The 21,169-nt window shown below is 40.6% G+C and overlaps 2 protein-coding genes and 1 pseudogene across 2 annotated transcripts; 2 read left to right on the top strand and 1 right to left on the bottom strand.

Annotated features, from left to right (window-relative positions):
* Positions 16,081-17,577, top strand: LOC109839550 (benzyl alcohol O-benzoyltransferase-like). The gene is made up of 2 exons (XM_020408028.1): positions 16,081-16,577; positions 17,242-17,577. Exons 1-2 carry the CDS (start codon positions 16,081-16,083, stop codon positions 17,573-17,575), a joined length of 831 nt encoding a protein of 276 aa, XP_020263617.1. The 3' UTR covers positions 17,576-17,577.
* Positions 17,986-19,366, bottom strand: LOC109839539 (annotated as a pseudogene).
* LOC109843902 lies at positions 19,728-21,150 on the top strand. The gene is made up of 2 exons (XM_020412871.1): positions 19,728-20,215; positions 20,297-21,150. The coding sequence occupies exons 1-2, from the start codon at positions 20,072-20,074 to the stop codon at positions 20,957-20,959; spliced, it is 807 nt and encodes a 268-aa protein (XP_020268460.1). The 5' UTR covers positions 19,728-20,071; the 3' UTR covers positions 20,960-21,150.

Here is a 21,169-nt window from a genome sequence, read left to right as displayed (position 1 = left end):
CATTCACCAAATGATATCGTCATACCTGGGAGGTCATGCCAACAGACGATACGATTTTTTGGTAATCATACCGATGAATCGTATTATCAAGTTGGGGTTGTGAATAATTTTTGAAAGAGAGTTATTCGAGAAATAAACTCTCATCGTTCCTGTGCGCGACTCGTTAAAGCAGTATTATCAGAATGTGACTGTTTCAAACGAGAAGTCATCCCACGAAGAGTCTCGGTATTCCGCAGTCTTTTCACCGAAATATCGAAACCGAAGCCGAGACATTTCCGCAAGAGAAAATCAGTTGCCCAAGATGATGAATTCCCTGAAGTCACCATCAACGTGGCTGATAAAAGAAAGTCTAAACAGCATTCAAGTGACTCAAATCCCGACTTTTCCCCAGAAAGAAAAGTCAATTCAAGAATCGCCCGACGGAAGTCTCGACTCCGACCAGGAGCTATCAAGAGAATGCATGAAGGGATGTCGTCAGAGGATGAACTCTCGGACACTTGTTCTGCAATCGCTTCGGATGATACAATATCTAGCACAGATCACTTCTGATCAATTTGCTCAAATGCTTCAAGAAGCTCTAGCGAAGCAACGTGAAGAAATTAGAGCTGAGATGAAGACGGAGATGGAGTTAGCTATTCAACAAATAAGAGAATTGCTAACTCAACAACCTCAACCTCCTGAGTCCAGTCAGCGAGCTGAATCTAGTCGCCACACTCGGAATGTGGCAGATGATAGTGATCCAGAAGTGGATGAAGTCATTATGGCTGATACACCTCCCAATAGTAATAACGCTGGGGGTGGTTTAACGCACTCTCCCGATAACGATATTGGGGGTGGTTCAATAGCACCTCTCACAGGGGGTGGTCTAACTCGTTCTCCACAACGTTCTTCGAATGAAGACATAGACGATGACGGGAAAATGAAAGAGCTTGAAAACAAAGTAAACGCTTTGATGACGGCTCAAGAAGTGAAGAAGACGGGTATTCCATGTCCTTATCCAAGGGAATGGGATTTAATACCATATCCGGCAAAGTTCAATCTGATTAACTTCACATCGTTCGAGGGGAAGAGTTCACTGATTCAGCATCTAATTTATTTCAAGTCTCATTTGGGCATGATTTCTGGAAACGGAGCTTTAATGGTCCGGTCATTCGTTGGCACCCTTCGTGGGTCCGCTTTCGATTGGTACCGACGGCTTAAGCCAGGGAGCATCAATTGCTGGGATGACATGGAAAGTTTGTTCCTCAGCAACTTCTTCGATGATGACACCGAAGTGTCAGTCGGAACCCTTTTGGATGAGAAGCAGAAAGACGGAGAGTCAGTCGACAATTTTGTCAAGCGCTTCCGTAACAAGGCAATGAATTGCAGAGATCCTGTTATAGAGGAGTTCATCCTGCAAAAATGTCACAATAATCTCTCCATCGATGTCCTGGAAGCCCTGGGGGTCGTACCATCCAAAACTTGGAAGGATTTGAAAATGCGCGGTGAACAAGCTGAACACTTTCTTAAAAGAAAGAAAGCTGAGAGAAGCCGACCGACGACACCTGCAATCGCTGGGAACGCGACTCTCGATCCGAGGTTCCAAAAGGAGTATTCTTTCGAAGACGATGAAGCTCCAGCCATCTTGAAATACCTCCTCGCCAACAACAAGATCGAGCTACCACCTATTAAAGATCAGGAGGGAGCTAAAAGGATTACAGATCCAAACTACTGTGCATACCACAGAAGGGTTCTTTATCCCCCTAAGGGTTGTTTTGGACTCAAAAACAAAATCCAAGCCTTAATTGACTCCGGCGTCATAACGGCGAAACAAACCGAGTAAAGACGACTCTTACTCCATTGGATACACGAGTATAAACTGTTTCCCCTGACTCCGATAAGTATACGAGTATAAACTGCTTCTCCATCTCACTCCGAAGAGTATACGAGTATAAACTGCTCCTCGATACTCCAACAGGTATATGAGTCTAAACTATTTCCTTTCTTTCACGGGAAGTTCCTAGAGAATGCCATGCATGGTACTTTTAAGGATAACCCGATCATACAGCTAAACGTAATGATAAACCCAGTTTCGCAAGAAAAGCTGGGGGTGGATAATTTATGTAACGGGAAGTTCCTGGAGAATCTTATATTCTTAAGGATAACCCGAACATGCGACTGAGGATAACGTACTCCTCGTTACACCCAGTTTTGCAAAGAAAGCTGGGGGTGAATGGTTCATGTAACGGGAAGTTCTCGGAGGAATGTTATATGTAATTTTCTTAGGGATAACCCGATCATTACAAACAATGTGATAAACATTAAACTCCTACTATGATTTCCGAACATTCTTTTGCTGAGATGAGATTCGATCACTTCGTTGGATCAATCTTCCCTCACAAAATTCTCTCTTGGTCAAACCTTTAAACAGTTACGACCAAAGCCAAAATCCCCTCTCGATTCCTTCCATGAACGAGAGGTCCACAAATCGAACGATCAAACCTTTAAACAGTTAGGATCGTCTCAAATTCCCATCTTGGTCAAACCTTTAAACAGTTAGGACCAAAGCCAAAATCCCCTCTCGATTCGTTCCATGAACGAGAGGTCCACAAATTGAACGATCAAACCTTTAAACAGTTAGGATCGTCTCAAAACTCCCACTTGGTCAAACCTTTAAACAGTTAGGACCAAAACCAAAATCCTCTCTCGATTCGTTCCATGAACGAGAGGTCCACAATTTGAACGATCAAACCTTTAAACAGTTAGGATCGTCTCAAAACTCCCATTTGGTCAAACTTTACTATAGTTAGGACCACAACCAAAATCCCCTCTCGATTCCTTCCATGAACGAGAGGTCCACTTTTAGTTGAATAAGAGGTCCAGCTTCGATTTGTGCAATCAAAACTATAAAAGTTAAGATTGCTTCCAATCTCAATTGATCAAACCTTATTCAGATTCTCTGAATAGAAATCCCACTTCAAATTTCCTTTGTACCAGGAGATAGAATATAAAATTCTTCCTCTCCATCATCGGGTTCATCTCTACCAACAAACAAGAGACCAGGAGATAGGATATAAAGTTCTTCCTCTCCATCATCGGGTTCATCTCTACCAACAAACAAAAGACCAGGAGATAGAATATAAACTTCTTCCTCTCCAGGAGTGGGTTCATCTCTACCAACAAAAAAATGAGACCATATTACTCCAATAGGTACACGAGTCTAAACTGTTTCCCTACCATCAACAGGAAGTTTCTGGAGAATATCAACAAAATATTCTTAAGAATAACCTGGCAACCTCCTAACGGGTATATGAGGTTAAACTATTTCCCGAACACTCCAATATAGTATATGAGTATAAACTATTTCTCTATTCTTCAACGGCAGTTTTAATTCAAGACTTCGACAACGGCCACGCGATAAACGCAGCACCGGAGAAATCTTAGCTATTCTACAAAGTACTGAATAGACTAAAAGATGAAGAAGTCAAAAATTGGAGCCATTCACAGACCATTCTACGCAACTTACTCAACAAGACGCTGGAGAAATTGCAAGGAAAGCTTAGCATATCCAAAGTGTCCCAGACCCCTCTCTAAAAAATAATGAGTCTGAGATACTTTGAAGGGGGTATCTGTAGGCATCAAAAAATGCTTACAGACATCCAAATACTATTCAAGACAAAGAAAAGGCGATAAATGTCATTCTCTTAATCAGGGGAATCGTTCAAAGGAAGTGAGACGACATGTACACACAACCAAACAGCACTTGGTGTCGCGGCTTAGGCGCGACAGATCATGGTGCCGCGGCCATGGCGCGGCAGCACATGGTGCCGCGGCTAAGGCGCGGCAGCATATCGTGCCGCGGCTAAGGCGCGACAGCCTAAGGTGTAGCGGCTATTATAGGGCGTGCTATGGCGGTTACGAGGCAGTTATATGATGATTATTTAAAGTCCACGTGGCGGCATATCAGAGATAGAACGTGTGCTGACGTAGACAAACAGTTAAACCACGAAAAAGGTGGTTAAAAGTCGTGGGAAAACAGTTTCAAGCACGATGAAACGTGCTGGTAACAAACATCCTCAAGAAGCTTTTGGCGATTCCTAGAGATCTAAGCTCTGACTTGATCTTTAGAAGAGTGAACATCTTACATCGATAAGATATTCGCTTTCAAATCTTTACTTCGATAAACGAAGGAAAGATATCCAAAAACCCTCACGATTCAATCAGAATCTGTGAATCGGTGGTCCACGGGCTAACGCACCCCCGGCACAGGTAAAGATCCCACGCAAGCAGTGATCCAAACAACGATCCTGCGTTTGTTTCTAAAAAGTTGTAATTTTCTTTTTGTTGTGTAAGAGAAGTCTTATAAAAAGGCTATTTCTTTTGAATTTGTTATAATCGATCGAAGATATAATGAATTCCACAACGAGACCAACTTTTGACGCAAACAAGCCCGAGTCAATAAGCTTTTTAACTTCGGCCTCGATTGCTTCCATCATTTGCGGATGAAACCGTCTTTGTTGTTGTTTGACAGGTTTGACATCCGTCTTAATATTGAGACGATGCAATGCTACGTTTGGATCGAGCCCTGGCATGTCTTCATAATTCCAGGCAAACACATCGATGTACTCCCTGATAAGAGAGATTAACTCTTCTTTCTCTTCCGGCGGGAGGCTGTCGCTAATGAATATAGGCTTCGGATTATCTTCGCTACCCATATTCACCTGGAGTACTTGATCTTCGGTAGGAGGCTCCCTTTGCTCAAACCTATCGCCGTACTGCATGTTTAGGTGATGAACTCAAGGATCTTCCCAAGTCAGCATCTGATCGTCCTCCTCTATTGTGGTTGGATCGACCGTAACCATGTTCGACATCAACTTTTTGAACATTTCACCAATACTAGTGTCGGAATCCCAAGCTGAAGAATCAGAAGAGCACCCGTTTCTAGCTTTGTTAGCAATTTGTTCAATGACTTGCCAGCAACATTCGTCGTCGGATGAGGAGACATAACCTAGACCTCTCTTATGGCGATAATAATCATCGGGTTTTTCTTTTGGTACATAGGCCATTTGAGGTGGAACTCGCGGACCTCGACCAAAGCAAAGACCCTCTCCTAACGTGAAATCATATCCATATTTTTTCCATGAGATCGCGCGCTTTTGTGTTATACCTAAATAAGTGAGGAGCAGGTTTATCATCATCGTCTTCCTCTTCCAAGAAGTGGTTGGGTATCGGAGATTCTCTTCCTTTACCGTAGACGACTTCCTTTCCACCCCCTGTTCCTGCGGGGATGACAAGTGTCGTTCCGCATGGATCTTGTACCTGCTTTTTCGTCATGCAAAATGATTAAAGTGGCATATACAAGTCAGGGTTATCATACAATTCTTTAGTGATATTATCCAGATACATCGAGTACTCTAAATCATCGTTTATTGATAGTTCTTCGGCAAGTTGCCAGTTACAACTACTTTCCGATGATTGTTCATCGTCAAGATTGATTACAATGGGTACAATGTCATTAAGTACAAAACCACCATCATAATCAAACCCAGCTTCGGTATCAGCTTCATCTTCGCTGTCCGTTCCTTGGGCCGATGGTTCAGTATCGGATTTGGCGCCGTATAGAAGGGAATCGGTGAAATAGTTCTCCAATCCCTTAAACGGTTGCTTATTCGCGACCACCGCGCCGTATAGAAGGGAATCGGTGAAATAGTTCTCCAATCCCTTAAACGGTTGCTTATTCGCGACCACCGTCTTGACTTCATTATTTGTGTCCACATACTTGAGGCATTGATGAAGAGTTGACGGGACTATCAGATTACCGTGGATCCAAGGTCGACCAACAGCAAGTTATAGGATGTTTCCGCGTCAATCACGTAACAAGTGACTTCCGACTTTAAATCCCCGATCTGGCACTTTATCCGAATATTCGTAGATTGTAGTGCCCGTAGATGCTAGCTTGCTAGCTGGTATTCTGAGATTATGCATCAATCGGAATGGCATGATACTGACAGCGGAACCCGGATCGACTTGGATCCGGTTGACAACGCTGGAGCCAATGTGGCCGGTGAAATACAGAGGCCGATCATGCTTGGAATTTTTCGTCTGCATGTCTTCTTTGGTGAAGGAAATGCAGGGAAAATGGTGCGTCGCTAGATTACAATGTTGGACTGACGGCTCCGCTTCTCCAGAAGACAGCTTGATTCGAGTCAAGAAAGCTTCAGAGTCACTCAAGGCTTCCTGCAATGCTTTCCTTGTGTCTTTTGAAAGACGCAATAATTCGTATAGGGTTATCCTAGCTGGTATATTAGCTAACTGCGCCATGATGTCAAAATAGGGCGGAGAGCTTGCCTTTCCCAGTTTGTCTCTCCCAATCGGATGATTGAATCGAGACTGCCTCGGGTTTTGGACTTCCTGGTGTAGAGGCTCAACTACGCCATGATGTCAAAATAGGGTGGAGAGCTCGCATTTCCCGGTTTGTCTCTCCCAATCGGATGATTGAATCGAGACTGCCTCGGGTTTTGGACTTCTTGGCGTAGAGGTTCTTTCCCTTTCTCCTTTTGCTGGACTTTCTCCGTAGCTACAGGTGTTGGGGGAGTTGAGACAATTCCCAGTTCTGCTAATGTCTTGGAGGGAACGGCTTTGGTTATCCCCAGCTGCTCAGAAGCATCCGGATATTTGTAGTGATATTCATTCCCGCTACAGGTTACAAAGGCCTCCTGTTCATCTTCAGAAAACGGGAAGGCTGGAATTTCATCGTCGTCTTCTCCTGGAATAGCAAAAGTTCCATAACAAGACTTACCTTTTCCTTTTGACCTTTTCTTGGAAGAGGATCTAGTCCACTGCTCATCTCCAATCAAATCTGGATGAACCCAAAGAATCTCACCATTCGGGGCTGTGTGTGGTACAAGTCCTTTCTGGCGCTGTTTGTGAGGATAAGGGAACAGAACTGAAGCTAATCGATACTGCATTTGCACCCACCTTCTTCTCCTTAGGTTGCTTCATAGTAATGACCCCGACGTCGATTAGAGCTTGGATCTTATCTTTAAGGGCATAGCACGCCTTGGTAGGATGGTGCACCGCTCTATGAAATGCGTAGTATTTTGGATCGCTAATTCTTTTAGCATCTTCTTGATCCTGGACCGGAGGAAATTTGATCTTGTTATTCTCTATGAGGTATTTGAAGATGCCGAGAACTTCATCCTCTTTGAACGAATAGACTTTTGGGAACTTCGGCTCCGAGGCCTTTTGCTTCTGGGGCTGTTGTTGCCACCTAGATTGTTGAGGCGCCTTTTGTTGCTGCTGTTGCGGTTACGCTTGCACCTCGAATGTTTGGTTTGTGTCCACAGCATTCGCTTGTGCTTTTCCCTTACCCTTAGGGACAAAGTTCTGTTGCGGAGCGTTATTTGTTATTTGACCTCTTTCCGCTTTCTTCCTTTTAAGGAATCTTTCGGCTCGTTCCCCTCGTACTTTCAAGTCCTTTCAGGTCTTTGGTGGTGCCATTCCCATAGCTTCGAGGATGTCCAATGAAAGATTATTGTGACAAGTCTCGAGGATAAAGTCTTCACTGACCGGATCCCTGCAATTCATTGCTTTGTTTCGGAATCTCTTCACGAAGTTTTCAACTGTTTCACCATTTTTCTGCTTCTCGTCAAATAGTGTGCCAATTGAAATCTCGGTGTCGTCGTCAAAGAAGTTTGTTAGAAACATATTCTCCATGTCGTCCCAACTGCTGATACTCCTCGGCTTGAGGCGATGATACCAATCGAAGGCTGCTCCGCGAAGAGTGCCAACGAATGACCGCACCATTAAGGGTTCATTCCCGGAGATTATTCCTAAGTGAGACTTAAAATATATTAAGTGTTGGGTAGGGGAACCCTTTCCATCAAATGGCGTGAAGTTGATTAAATTGAACTTTGCCGAATATGGAATTGATTCCCACTCCCTTGGGTATGGACATGGTATGCCGGACTTCTTCACTTCTTGAGCATTCATCAACGCGTTGATTTTGCTCTCCAAGTCCCTCATTTTCTTGTCTTCACTCGTATCTGTCTTCGAGTGGCTTCGGGGAGAGGTAATGTGGTCCTCCTTCGCATTATCATCCGAGGGACCGCCTCCGTTATTGTTGTTGACAGGAGGGATATTTATGTTGACATTATCCTCTTCTCGTTCATTCTCATCTTGATTCGGATTATTGCGACGACTGGGTTCTCCTTAGTGAGTTGTCAGTGCCGCGATTTGCTGGTCATGCATCTCTCTCATCTGTTGCATGGCCATCTCCATCTCGAACTTGAAACTTTCCTTCTGCTTAGTCAGGGTCTCTTCAAGCATCTTGGTTACTTGTTCGGCGCTGATCATAAGCGACTCGTAGGGTTGTCCTGCACTAGATGCCGTGTCGTCGGATGCTATAGCCGAGCAGGAATCTGAACCATCATCTGACACCTCCTCTCCCAAAGGAAGTCCCTTTTGCATCCTTTGGTAATTCCTTCGCCTATTGGTCCCTGATCGCAATCGAGTCATGCGCTGGGATGCTTCGGCAAGTTGACCTGAGTTAGAGGGTCGTGTCGATTTCTCATATTAGCAGACACTTCTAGGAATTCGTCCTCTTGGCGGACAGGCTTCTTCCTACGGAAACGCCTTGGCTTGGTCTTGGACGTTCTGGTGGAAATTCTCTCAAACACCGAAACTCTCCTTGGGGCTTTAGAACAGCAGCATTCTGACAATACCGCATTGATTATGTTAGCACACGGATAGTGAGACTCCGTGTCTTGAGCGTCTCTCTTTCGAGACTTACCTGCACTCCCGGCTCTATAGTACAACTCGTCAGTTTGATAACTGGAGCAACCCATAGAGTGCTGGCATGACTTCCCAGGTATAACACTATCATTATCAGACGAATATGCTTCCCTCTGGGGATACGACGCTTTATTAGCGTTCTCAAGAGTCGCACGTTCAAGTTTACGCTTCTGCGAGCGTGAAAACCTAACGGGCTCCTGAACTTCGACCCGCAATCCAATGCGGTCGGTAGCAATGGCTTTCCCTCTGTTATCTTTCTTGGGGGGATTGGTACGACCCCCAGTCTGGACTATTGTTTGGGGACCCTTCAATGGCCCCAATCGCTCCTTCATGGGCATTTTACCTCGATTTTCCGGTATAGGACCGAGGCAAGCTTTCAAAGGAACTCTGGATCTTGTAGGACCCACGTTCTTACCTGGCTCCGTCGGAGGTACAGGAACAGGGGAAACGGGATCTGGATTTAAAGAAGGCTGGACGGTAACTCCGTTCATTTTCATCTTAGGTGCTGGTCTTGCCTTTGGCACCCACACCTGCTTGTTTCTAGGCGGCTTCTTGACCGTCTCTTCTTTCTGCATCTCTTCCGCTTTCTGCAGAAGGACTCAGGCATGCGCGAGCAATGCGTGGCGTTTCTTGATTCGCTCTTCGAGAGTAGGGCGAGTCTTCTTGACGCGAACCCATTCGTTTGTCTCCGTCTTAGAGGAGAAGTTGACGATTCGTCGTTGTTGTTCTTGGCGCTGTCTGGACTTTAGATCCTCATTGTACCGGATCCCATCCATCGACTCTGCGGCCTTGGCCAATTGTCGAGCAAGGCGTTGACGACGTCTTTGGCGCGTCCTCTTTGACAAAGCTGGAGCACCTTCAGCGACTACCTTCACGGCAGAGGGGAAGTCCGGATCTGCAGCTTTGACCTCTTTAGACGTCGTAGGAGCGTCGCGGGGAGCAAGTGCAGTTACGGCGAGGGGATCTCGGATCTTCGAGCCGGAGGTCCCGCGAACATTTCTGAAAGAGGATGCCTTCCTGCGCCTGCTTGGAGAGGCGGATCTGGAGGAGGAGGAAGAGAGGTACTCTTCGAACTTCTGTTGATCGAATTCATATTCGATCTCTTCATTCACCCGGATCTTGAATGTCGGTTGGTCACATGTTATGTGATCGATGCCGAGACTTGTTTTCGTCGAAAGTTACCTTAGTCATTGATTTCATTAAACTTTAAGCGTTACAAATGAATTCAAACAACAAAAGAATAAAAGATTACAACTTTCTTGAAAATAAACACAAGATCCGTTCGTCGTCTCTTGCTTGCGTGGGTCTTTAGCCTGTGACGGGGATGTTGATATCCGTGGACTACCTGGAAATCAGATCAGGTCCAGAGCTTCGTCGATCCGCGAGGAGATCTAGAAACAGAAGCGCTTATCTCGATAAAAGCGAGATAATTACTCTTCTTAGAATTACCACAACGGGATAATACTAAGGATTGGATGCTGGTGATGTAGATCTGACGACTTTCGATCTCTTGTGTTGAAGAACTCGATCACTCTTCAGTTCGGCAGGGCTTCGCCAATTCTCCAAAATTCCAGATCTGAAAAAATGAAGGTCTGAGGCTTGTATTTATAGGCTTGAGGAGATAACGGGCGGTTAAAATCGCATAAGGGCCCAAATCTGCGTTGGAGACACCCCAGGGTGTCTCCACTTGATCCGAGACACCCTAGGGTGTCTCCCCTTGATCCGAGAGGGTGTCTCGCTTGGCCGAGACACCTCGAAGTGTTGAGACGCCGCTTTTTTCGTATGTTTGTTCGTTTCCGCCGTAACTTCTTCGTCCGAACTCGGATTTGAGTGGTTCGAATTGCGTTGGAAAGCCGACAAGGAGTTCTATCAGCTCCAATGGTTGGATCATCTGTAGAATGAATGAGACACAAAGGGTATTGTTCCTTTTGTAAACATCGCGGGGCTCCCGATTAGCCCGTACCTTCGTTATTCCAAAATTCCGTTAGTCCACGTAGTTCGTCGATTCACTTCAAGCGTTCACCGACATCAATCGAACTCCTGTGAACCGGATAGTGACGTTCATTGTCGTTCCTTAACACTGAGCTGTTTGTGGAGACCTATAGGCAATTTTCGATGCCTACAGCCATCTGTTTGTGGGAAAATTAGAAGAAAATTGAGAAATAAACTTGTATTAATCTCCCTAACTGACTTAGGAAAAGAATAATTACAATTCTCTCTTTGCAATCTCTCTAACCGACTTAGAAAAAAAATTACAATCTTCTCTTATTGGTTTCCCGATTTACAAAATAAAGAAGGAACCAACGAATATCCTCCTCTTTATTTAAAACTGGGTTCTTCTTGGTGGCGATGAGAGTTTGAATCTTGTATCTCGTTGACAATCTGAGCATTTCGCTTCATGGAACGATGTCTATTCCTCTTGTCTTAACATCGGGAAGAACTTGCAAGGCAAGTTTAGAACTCTAAAAGAGTTTATGAACTCTATGAAAGAGTTAATTTTTGAAAGGAAATTGATCCTTTTTAACTGAAATCGGCTAAACAGTTGATCTCTAACTTCTTCAACCGAAACATAGTTCAAAAGCCAAGGCAAATTGCTCCAAAGCTCCAATAAAAGCCTTCACCAAAGCCAAAATCAAGCTCCAAAGGTTCCGACCTTTTTTCAGCTATAAACACAGCTATTTATAGGGTTTATGGGGTGTAACTGACCCCTTAAATCGCTTCATAATGGGAGTTTAATGCCCCCTTACATGCAAAACGGTTTTGGAACCGTTTAAAACGTGTTTATTTTCCATAATAGTTTCAAAATTACCGGGGTCTTACATGCTACTAGTTATTGGCAGGTGCTACCCACAATCTGACCCTGATCGTGGCCACTAATTAGTGTTCAATATGAAGCACTGTCTACGGAAGCGTCACCAAAACCTTTAACTAGATCTCCTCCTTCTTCATAGACAATCAATTATAGAGTTATGTAGAAAACCTCGACAAAATTTGTTCGAACAAAAAGAAAGCAATAAAACTGCAAAAAAGAAAAGCTAAATAGAGTACGACGATAAGGAATTTATGTGGTTCGTCAATTGCTTACGTCTATATGGAGAGATTTGTGTCTTCTTTTATTCTAGAGATTCATGATATACAATCTATTCTTATGATCTTAAAGATTCCACAACAAATCCTCTCTCAATCTCATCAAACTATCTCTCAAAATCCTAAATTTCTCTCCTTAGTTCTCTCTATCTCTCTTGCAATATGCAACTCTCCTTGTCTTTCCTATGGTTTGATTGACAATGAACCACTCAAGAGATATTTAAAGAGCTTTCCCCTATTTTGAATTCAAGGAAAACTTCTTTTTTGACTTGGATTATTAGCTCTAATTTTCTTCAAATTAGACTTTAATTCTAATTATAATTAATTCTTTCCAATCAAATTTATTCTTCAATCTAAGTCTAACTAGAATTTCTTGAAATATAGATTTACTTCACAATAAGATTTGGATTCTCTCCACCGTCAAAAAGTAGTGGAGAGACCATTACTTTTCAATTCAATTGTTAATTTTTTGATGGATGGTTGTAGAAGATTTTTATTCTTTTAAATATAACATTTATCATACTCCCGTGAATCATAGTAAATCTTATTTTGAACTCAAGAAGATGAATTACAAGCAATTGAATGGTAGATTAGAAGCAGTGATCTCTCCACAACTTTTTAGTAGTGAATTGGCTTTTTTCAGCCATTGAAGAAATTTGAGAAAATTAAGGTTTAACAATGAACGTATCAACTTAAATAAACCCCGAGAGTAACCCAAAATTAACAGGGTTGGAATTGAATTGGGCATTGAACTAATAAAGATAATTAGGCAGTTTTGTATTAGAAATTAGCTTTCCTATTGATTTATTATTGTAATGGATATCCATATCGTACACTCATCCTTTGATATGCATTTTTCCTTAATGAATCCCTTTATTCACATCATTATTTTGAGTGAAAATATCTAATTTTTTTTAAGTAGGTCCAAGAACAAATAGAACAAACTGAACCGAACCCAATTGTTCGGTCTCGAATCTAGGATGATTTGGTTCAATTTAACTAAAATTTATCAAAATTAATCGAATCGAACTGTTTGATTTGCATGCCCTAACAGTTATACCCACTCTAGTACTCTGGTAACAAGATTTAAAATTTTAACACAAGGATGTCCCTTAAGATTCTACCTCTTCTTCACTATTTTACTATTATTTCGGTCTTTGGTAGATTCAATTTTTTGTACAGCTATATAACCAAATCAATATATATAACTATATATATATATATATATATATAATATATATATTATATAATATATATATATATATTATAGAGAGAGGAGAGAGAGGAGAGAGAACAGAGAAATATGTGTATGCTTGGTACCAAACCAAATTTTTCGTGCTTGGTAGTAATGTGTCACATCCTCATCCACTCACTAACTCATGTGAATTTGTTCCCAATATTTTGAATGAGTGGAGGGGAATTTGACATCTCGCTACCAAGCACAACTTTTTGTGCTTGTCAAGCATACCCATATTTGCTCATATATATATTATATATATAATTATATATATATATAATATATATATATATATATATATAGTATATATATATATAGAAAAATGGGTATGCTTTACAATCACAAATTTTGTGCTATGGTAGTGAGTGTGGCACATCCTCATCCACTTCACTATCCCCGCCCATGTGAATGTGGTCACATATTTGAAATGAGTGGCGGGGGATGTGACACATCACTACCAAGCATAACTTTTTGTGGGCTTGGTACCAAGCATACCATATGCTCATATAATATATATATATATATATATATATATAATATATATATATAATATATATATAGTTATATAATATATATATATATATATATATTAGAGAAGAGAGAGAGAGAGAGAAGAGAGGAAATGGGTATGCTGGTTACCAAGCACAAAATGGTGCTTGGTAGTGGTTGTCCTTCCTCATCCACTCATTGAAATCGGCCCACACCATAGGGTTGGGGAGAAGTTGGATATGTAATGAGGAATGGGAAAGTGACACCTCACTACCAATATCAAATTTTATGCTTGGTACCAAGCATACACATATATATATATATAATATATATAATAATATATTAATAATATATATAATATATATATATATATATATATATATATATATATATATATATGAGATTAATGGGTATACCTTGTCATACGGAGGGGATTTCCATCATTGACGTCTCTAAAATCACATGAATTGAGCGACATTATGGATGATCCGGCTCCGTTGAACTTGTATCACAGATATTTCTAAAACGCCAAACACACCAAAGTTTGGATGAATCCGTCGTCGTTTGAACACTCATCGAGCATGTGAAAAGTTCTATTCATTCAAAACCGTAAAATTGAGATACGAAGTGGATGAAGGCGTCAAACGACGACTGGGTTCACCCAAACTTGGTGTGTGGGGTTTAGAATATGTAGATCAAGTTCAACGGAAGCGGATCATCCATAATATCGTCTCAAATCATGTGATTTTAGAGCGTCATAGAGAAATCCCTCGCTATGACAAGGATTACCCATTAATATATATATATATATATAATATATAATATATATATAATAATATATATATATAATATATATATTATTATATATTATATATAATATATATATAGTATATAATATTATATATATGAGATTTAATATATATATATATTTATATATATAATATAATATATAGATAATATATAATATATATATATATATATGGAGATTAAGTTATATATATATATATATATATATATATATATATATATAAGTATATATAGTTTATATATGAGATTAATGGGAGTAATGCCTTGTCATGAGGAGGCATTTCTCATTGACGCATCTAAAATCACATGATTGAGGCGACATTAGGATGATCCGCTCCGTTGAAGACTTATCTGCATATTCCTTAAAACCCAACACACCAAGTTTGAGGTGAATCCGTCGTCGTTTACCCTCCATCGAGCAATGTGAAAAGTTCTATTCATTCAACGTTAAAATTGATACGAGTGGATGAAGGTCAAAACGACGACGGGTTCACCTCAAACTTGGTGTGTTGAGGTTTAGAATATGTAGATCAAGTTCAAGCAAGAAGCGGATCATCCACAATGTCGCTTATCATGTGATTTTAGAAGGCGTCACAGGAGGAAATCCTCCTATGACAAGGATACTCATTAATATCTCTCTCTCTCTTCTCTCCTCTCTCTCTTTAATATATTAATATATATATATATAATATATATATATATAATATATATATATAATATTATATATATATAATACCTATATATTATATATATATATAATTGCAAAATAAAAAGAAAAATAAAAAAGAAAGAATGAAGAAAAGCTTACAATGGAATTATTGTAATAACCTTTACACGTTACCCTCTTCGGCCCAGTACCCCTTTTCGTTAAGCTGTTCATTATATATATATATATATATAATTGCAAGATAAAAAGAAAATTAAAAAAGAAAGAATGAAGAAAAGCTTACAATGGAATTATTGTAATAACCTTTACACGTTACCCTCTTCGGCCCAGTACCCCTTTTCGTTAAGCTGTTCATAACAGAAACGTATAAGATTCCCGATTCTGTTAAAGCTGAAATCCCCAAATATATATATATATAATTGCAAAATAAAAAGAAAATTAAAAAAGAAAGAATGAAGAAAAGCTTACAATGGAATTATTGTAATAACCTTTACACGTTACCCTCTTCGGCCCAGTACCCCTTTTCGTTAAGCTGTTCATAACAGAAACGTATAAGATTCCCGATTCTGTTAAAGCTGAAATCCCCAAATCCAAGTTAAGGGTATTTTAGTCTTTTAACTGTCCAAATACCAACTGAGCACCCGCGGTTTCATTGATAATATCCAACGTGGACTAGACCGCGACGTCACCAAATGAGAGAACAAGTCACGAGATTAACCTATATTTTTACAAAAACACCCCTCAAACTGAAAAACTTGCGAACCTCAACATGAGCCTGGCTAGGTTCCGTCTCATAATTCCTCATATGTCACCATACATATAAAGCTAACATTCCATCAAAGTCCTCATTACAATTCCAATCATCATAGAAACTAATATCACCATACATATAAAGCTAACATTCCATCAAAGTCCTCATTACAATTCCAATCATCATAGAAACTAATAAAAATGGCTACGTCAGACTTTTCCGTCATCAAAGTCCTCATTACAATTCCAATCATCATAGAAACTAATAAAAATGGCTACGTCAGACTTTTCCGTCACGATCGGCCAGCCAACGCTCGTCGCTCCGGAGACTCCGACGCCTCATGAATTCAAGTACTTATCGAACATCGATGACCAAATGGGCCTCCGTAATCACATTCCGTTCATCCATGTCTATCGCAGGCCTCAAAATGGGCCAGGCTGTGACCCTGGGCCAATTATACATCAAGCTCTGTCTCGGGCTCTGATTCACTATTATCCGTTAGCGGGGCGGCTGAGGAACGGAGGGAAGGAAAAGCTAGTGGTAGAGTGCACCGGAGAGGGCATGGTTTATAGAGACGCGGATGCAGACGTTACGATCGAACTGCTACGCAAAGCCAACGGGGGCATCCGACCCCCATTTCGACATTTGGATCGATTTCTAGTGAACGATGTTTGGGGATGTAACTCAATCATAAACTCTCCTTTGCTTAGGGTTCAGGTACTAGTACATTGCATTGGGGCCCGGCCCATGAATTTATTGGACTTCGTGTGACTCCACCTGTGTCATTTTCAGGTGACTCGACTTGCATGCGGTGGCTTTATACTCGCTTACACCTTCAACCACTGTATTTGCGACGGTTTCGGCGCGCACCAATTCATAACCGCGGTCGCCGAACTCGCCCGCAACCCCACCCTCACTTCGCCGTCGATCATTCCTGCGTGGTCCCGTGAAATCCTCGCTCCACGATCACCTCCGAATGTCACTTACACACATCCGGAATATGACCAAGTGGACAATGTAACTCCACTTCCATCGCCTCCGACTGAACTCGACTTCCGCCAGCTTACTCAGACTTCCGTATCTTCTCCGCGCACCGACGGACGTCCCTCAAGCGGCAGACCGCCTCGGGGACGCACTGACGTGGCATCCCTCAAGCGGCAGGAACGCCTCTGGACCCCACCTTAGATTCTGTCGCCGCCTGTCTCTGAGGAGAGCCCGGACCCATGCCCTCAGTCTTGTGGGACCACCCGCCTCCTCTTCCCAGTGACACTCGTCCCGCACCGCCCCGTCTCCCAGCGACCTAACATATGGTGCGCGCTGTGGTCTTCCCGTGCGGCATAACCGGACGCCAGCGACCTCCTCGGACACCGTTGAAGACAAGCCGCAATCAAATCGCAGCCATTAAAGCGTCACGTCAAACGACGAGTACAGGTCATCAACGGTTGACTTTATCGAGGTCAACGGGAGGAGGGGGTTCTGCAGCGGGCTGGCGGCGTTGGTGGTATCTGACATGAGCAGGTTGAGGTTTGCTGATGTGGACTTTGGGTGGGGTCTAGGGATCTACGGTGGGCCCGCGAGGGCTGGCACTGGGGCTGTGCCAGGGATGGTGACGTCCTTGGTGGGGTACAGGAGAGAGGAAGATGACCGGGAGGGGCTGCTGGCTCTGGTTTCATTGCCTCGCGAGGCAGTGGTTGCGTTTCATAGGGAGGTGAGGAAGATTGTGATGGACGGTTTTGCCCCCGAACCTGTAAGGTCTGCTCTTTGATGGGAGCCATTAAGAGCATCTCCAACCATAAAACTCAAAATGGTGTAGTTTTTACACCAAATTGGTGTAGTTTTTACACCAAATTACTATTCCATCTCCAACCCATTACACCAAATGTTACACCAAATTGGAATATTCCTCTTATTATTCTTATCTTTTAACATTTTTTGAAATTAAAAATATTTAACAAATTATATAATTATATAATTATATAATACATATAATTAATTATAATAATATATTTTATGAATAAAATAAAAATATAAAAATTAAATGCTAAATCAAATTAAAATATTACTTTCATAACTTCAACTAAAGATTACATTTAACATCACAAAAGAAAACATCACACTTGCAAGCAAAAAATAAAATAAAAATAAAAGGCATTACATTTAACATAAAATAAAACACAAAGACACGGTCCATATTGATAAAATTCTAAGTCTCCGAATTAGTATATTCATCCCACAAATGATCAATTAATGCATCTCGAAGTGCAATATGAGCTTCTTTATTCTTGATTTGTCGATGACGAGCCAGAAATCCTTCAAACCGAGCATTTTCATCTACAACCATCTCTACGTCCGGAACTGGTGCTTCCTTCCAATTTTCAATTGTAGCATTAAGATCACGTTCATCCTCAATTATCATGTTGTGCATAATAATGCACGCAGTCATGATATCATGTAATACTTCTTTTTTCCAAAAACGAGCTGGTCCTGACACAATTGCAAATCGAGATTGGAGTACTCCGAATGCACGTTCTACATCTTTTCTGCATCCTTCTTGCTTCATTGCAAACAACTTTTTTTTTGGACCACGAGGATCATGAATTGTTTGTACAAGAGTAGACCATTTTGGATATATACCATCAGCTAAATAGTAACCCATGTTATAATGTTTACCTTGAATGACATAATGAGCAGGAGGAGCAATACCTTCAGCGAGTTTTGCAAAAAGATGAGATGCCTCTAAAACATTAATGTCATTATTGGAACCTGGCAAACCAAAATATGCATGCCATATCCAAAGATCATAATCAGCTACGGCCTCCAGAATAATAGTTGGGGATCAACTACGACCTGCGTATTGGCCCGCCCAAGCCGTTGGACAATTTTTCCATTTCCAATGCATGCAATCTAGACTGCCCAACATTCCTGGAAAACCTCGTTGTTTAGCAATATGTAGTAGTCTGGCAATGTCATTAGTGTTAGGCGATCTCAGATATTGTTCTGCAAAAACCTCCACAACAGCACGACAAAATCTCTTAAAACTTTCGATTGCTGTCGACTCTCCTATTTTAATGTATTCATCAGTAGCATCCGCTGGTAGACCATATGCCAACATTCGGAACACAGCTGTAATTTTTTGAAGCGTAGACAATCCAAGTCTACCGACCCCATCCCTTTGCTGTATAAAGTAAGTGTCGTGAGCTTTTATGGCGTTAACAATGCGAAGGAATAAATCTCGAGACATTCGAAATCGTCGGCGGAACATCGAATCATTATATCGCGGATTCTCAGAGAAGTAGTCGTTGAACAGATTACGATCAGCATTTTCTCGATCACGGTTGATCACTATATGACCAGGAATTGAGCCTCCACGAATTACTTGGTTGTTTTGTTGATTGATATAGTAAGCCATGAGAAGATTGTTGTTGTTCCTGATGCGAAACACCGCTTCCCTTTCTGCATCAATCGCTTCAATATCATCTATCAATTGTTCATCTTCAATTTCATTATCAGAAAATGATGATGACAAATTAGAAGGATCTCTATTGTTAAAATTCATTTTTTTTGAAAATAAAGGTTTATGATTTTAGCAAACTCATCAATATGAGCTTTTATAATAGATGGAGATGATAAACGGGAAGTGTTGGAAGTTGAAATGTTGTCATGAAGAGTTATCATGAAGTGCTAGAAGTTGATATGTTGTCATTGATGTGTCTTTTCTTTGAAATGTTGTCATGAAGTGTTTGAAGTTGATATGTTGTCTGTTTGAAGTTGATATGTTGTCATTGATGTGTCTTTTCTTTGATATGTTGTCATGAATTGTTTGAAGTTGATATGTTGTCATTGAGGTGTCTTTTCTTTGAAATGTCGTCATGAAGTGATAGAAGTTGATATGTTGTCATTGATGTGTGATAGAAGTTGATATGTTGTCATTGATGTGTGATAGAAGTTGATATGTTGTCATTGATGTGTCTTTTCTTTGATATGTTGTCATGAAGTGTTTGAAGTTGATATGTTGTCATTGATATGTCTTTTCTTTGAAATGTTGTCACTTTCATTTTTCATCTATAAATAACATATCATACTTCAAGAAACATACATCTTCTTCATTTGTGTTATAGATGACTTCAAATCAACGAAGTTCTTCATACACAAATGCCACCTCTGCCATGTATATCTTGACATTTCCCAAAATCCGATCATAGGTATAAACCAATCTAAGGATCAATTTTGGTCTCGAGTTGAGAGTGATTATCATAGCTCAATGCCTGCTTTTATCACTCAAGTTCGACCCAGAAGATCTTTGCAATGTCGAATGCAAACTCTGTTAACTGCAATTGGCAAGATGAGGGGATGTGTAAGACAGGTTGAAAATTTAAATCCAAGCGGTGCTTCTGAACAAGATATTGTAAGTGTTATTTGTTACAAATATTTTTGAGATTTAATTTATGATTGAATTTTAATTTTATATATTTATATCATTTTGCAGTTCAATCGGGCTAAAGTGTTGTTTGCTCAGGATAAGAATTATAAGAAGGGATTCAAATTCGATCATGTATGGCCCATCTTGAAAGATATCGAAAAATTTGCAGATGTTAATGCTGGAATTCAAGTGGGACGTATGCAACATGGTAACTTTGCATCATCACAATCAGAGTACTCTCCCACTTCAGACTCTCCCACACAAGCATCTCCTGGACTGGCTTCATTCGATTTTAATATGAATGACAATGATTTTGGTGGTACTTCTGAAAGACCTATAGGGGTACGGAAAGCAAAATTTAAAAAGAGAAATGATGAAGAAAGTTCTAAGTTTATGGAGTATATGAAAGAAGAGAATCAAAAAATGCTTGCAATTATGGAAAAAAATAATGCTGATAGGCAACTAAATTATGAAATCCAAATGTTACGAGCTCAAACTGCAGCCAAAAAAGTGGACGTGGAAGAATTACGAGAAGAAAATTTAATTTTACTGAAAGATTTGACACAAGTAACTGATCCAAAACTACATGAGTTTCTTGTACAAGAACAATCAAGAATTATGCATAAAAGAACTAAACAAGGTGAAGGATCTCAAAATACCGGTTCTGGTACTTTTGCCCAATATTTCGAGCATCTTCGTCCTTCTGATGATAATTTCCTAGAATACTGAAATGTTGTTTTAGTTTATGTTCAATGTTCTATTTTCCTTTAATTTTAATGTATTGCAATTAGTGTTAATTTCCAATGTTGTTCTAGTTTATGTTCAATGTTCTATTTGGTTCTAGTATTATAAAATTTTAAGTGTTTGGATTAAACTATCTATTTTTTCCATTGTTGAATTTTATTTTAATAATTATTTTATAATCTAATTTTATTATAA

The sequence above is a fragment of the Asparagus officinalis genome, chromosome 1 (genome assembly GCF_001876935.1).
Source record: "Asparagus officinalis chromosome 1, Aspof.V1, whole genome shotgun sequence".
NCBI classification, from domain to species: Eukaryota; Viridiplantae; Streptophyta; class Magnoliopsida; order Asparagales; family Asparagaceae; genus Asparagus; species Asparagus officinalis.
This window is presented reverse-complemented; position numbering and strand designations above follow the sequence as displayed.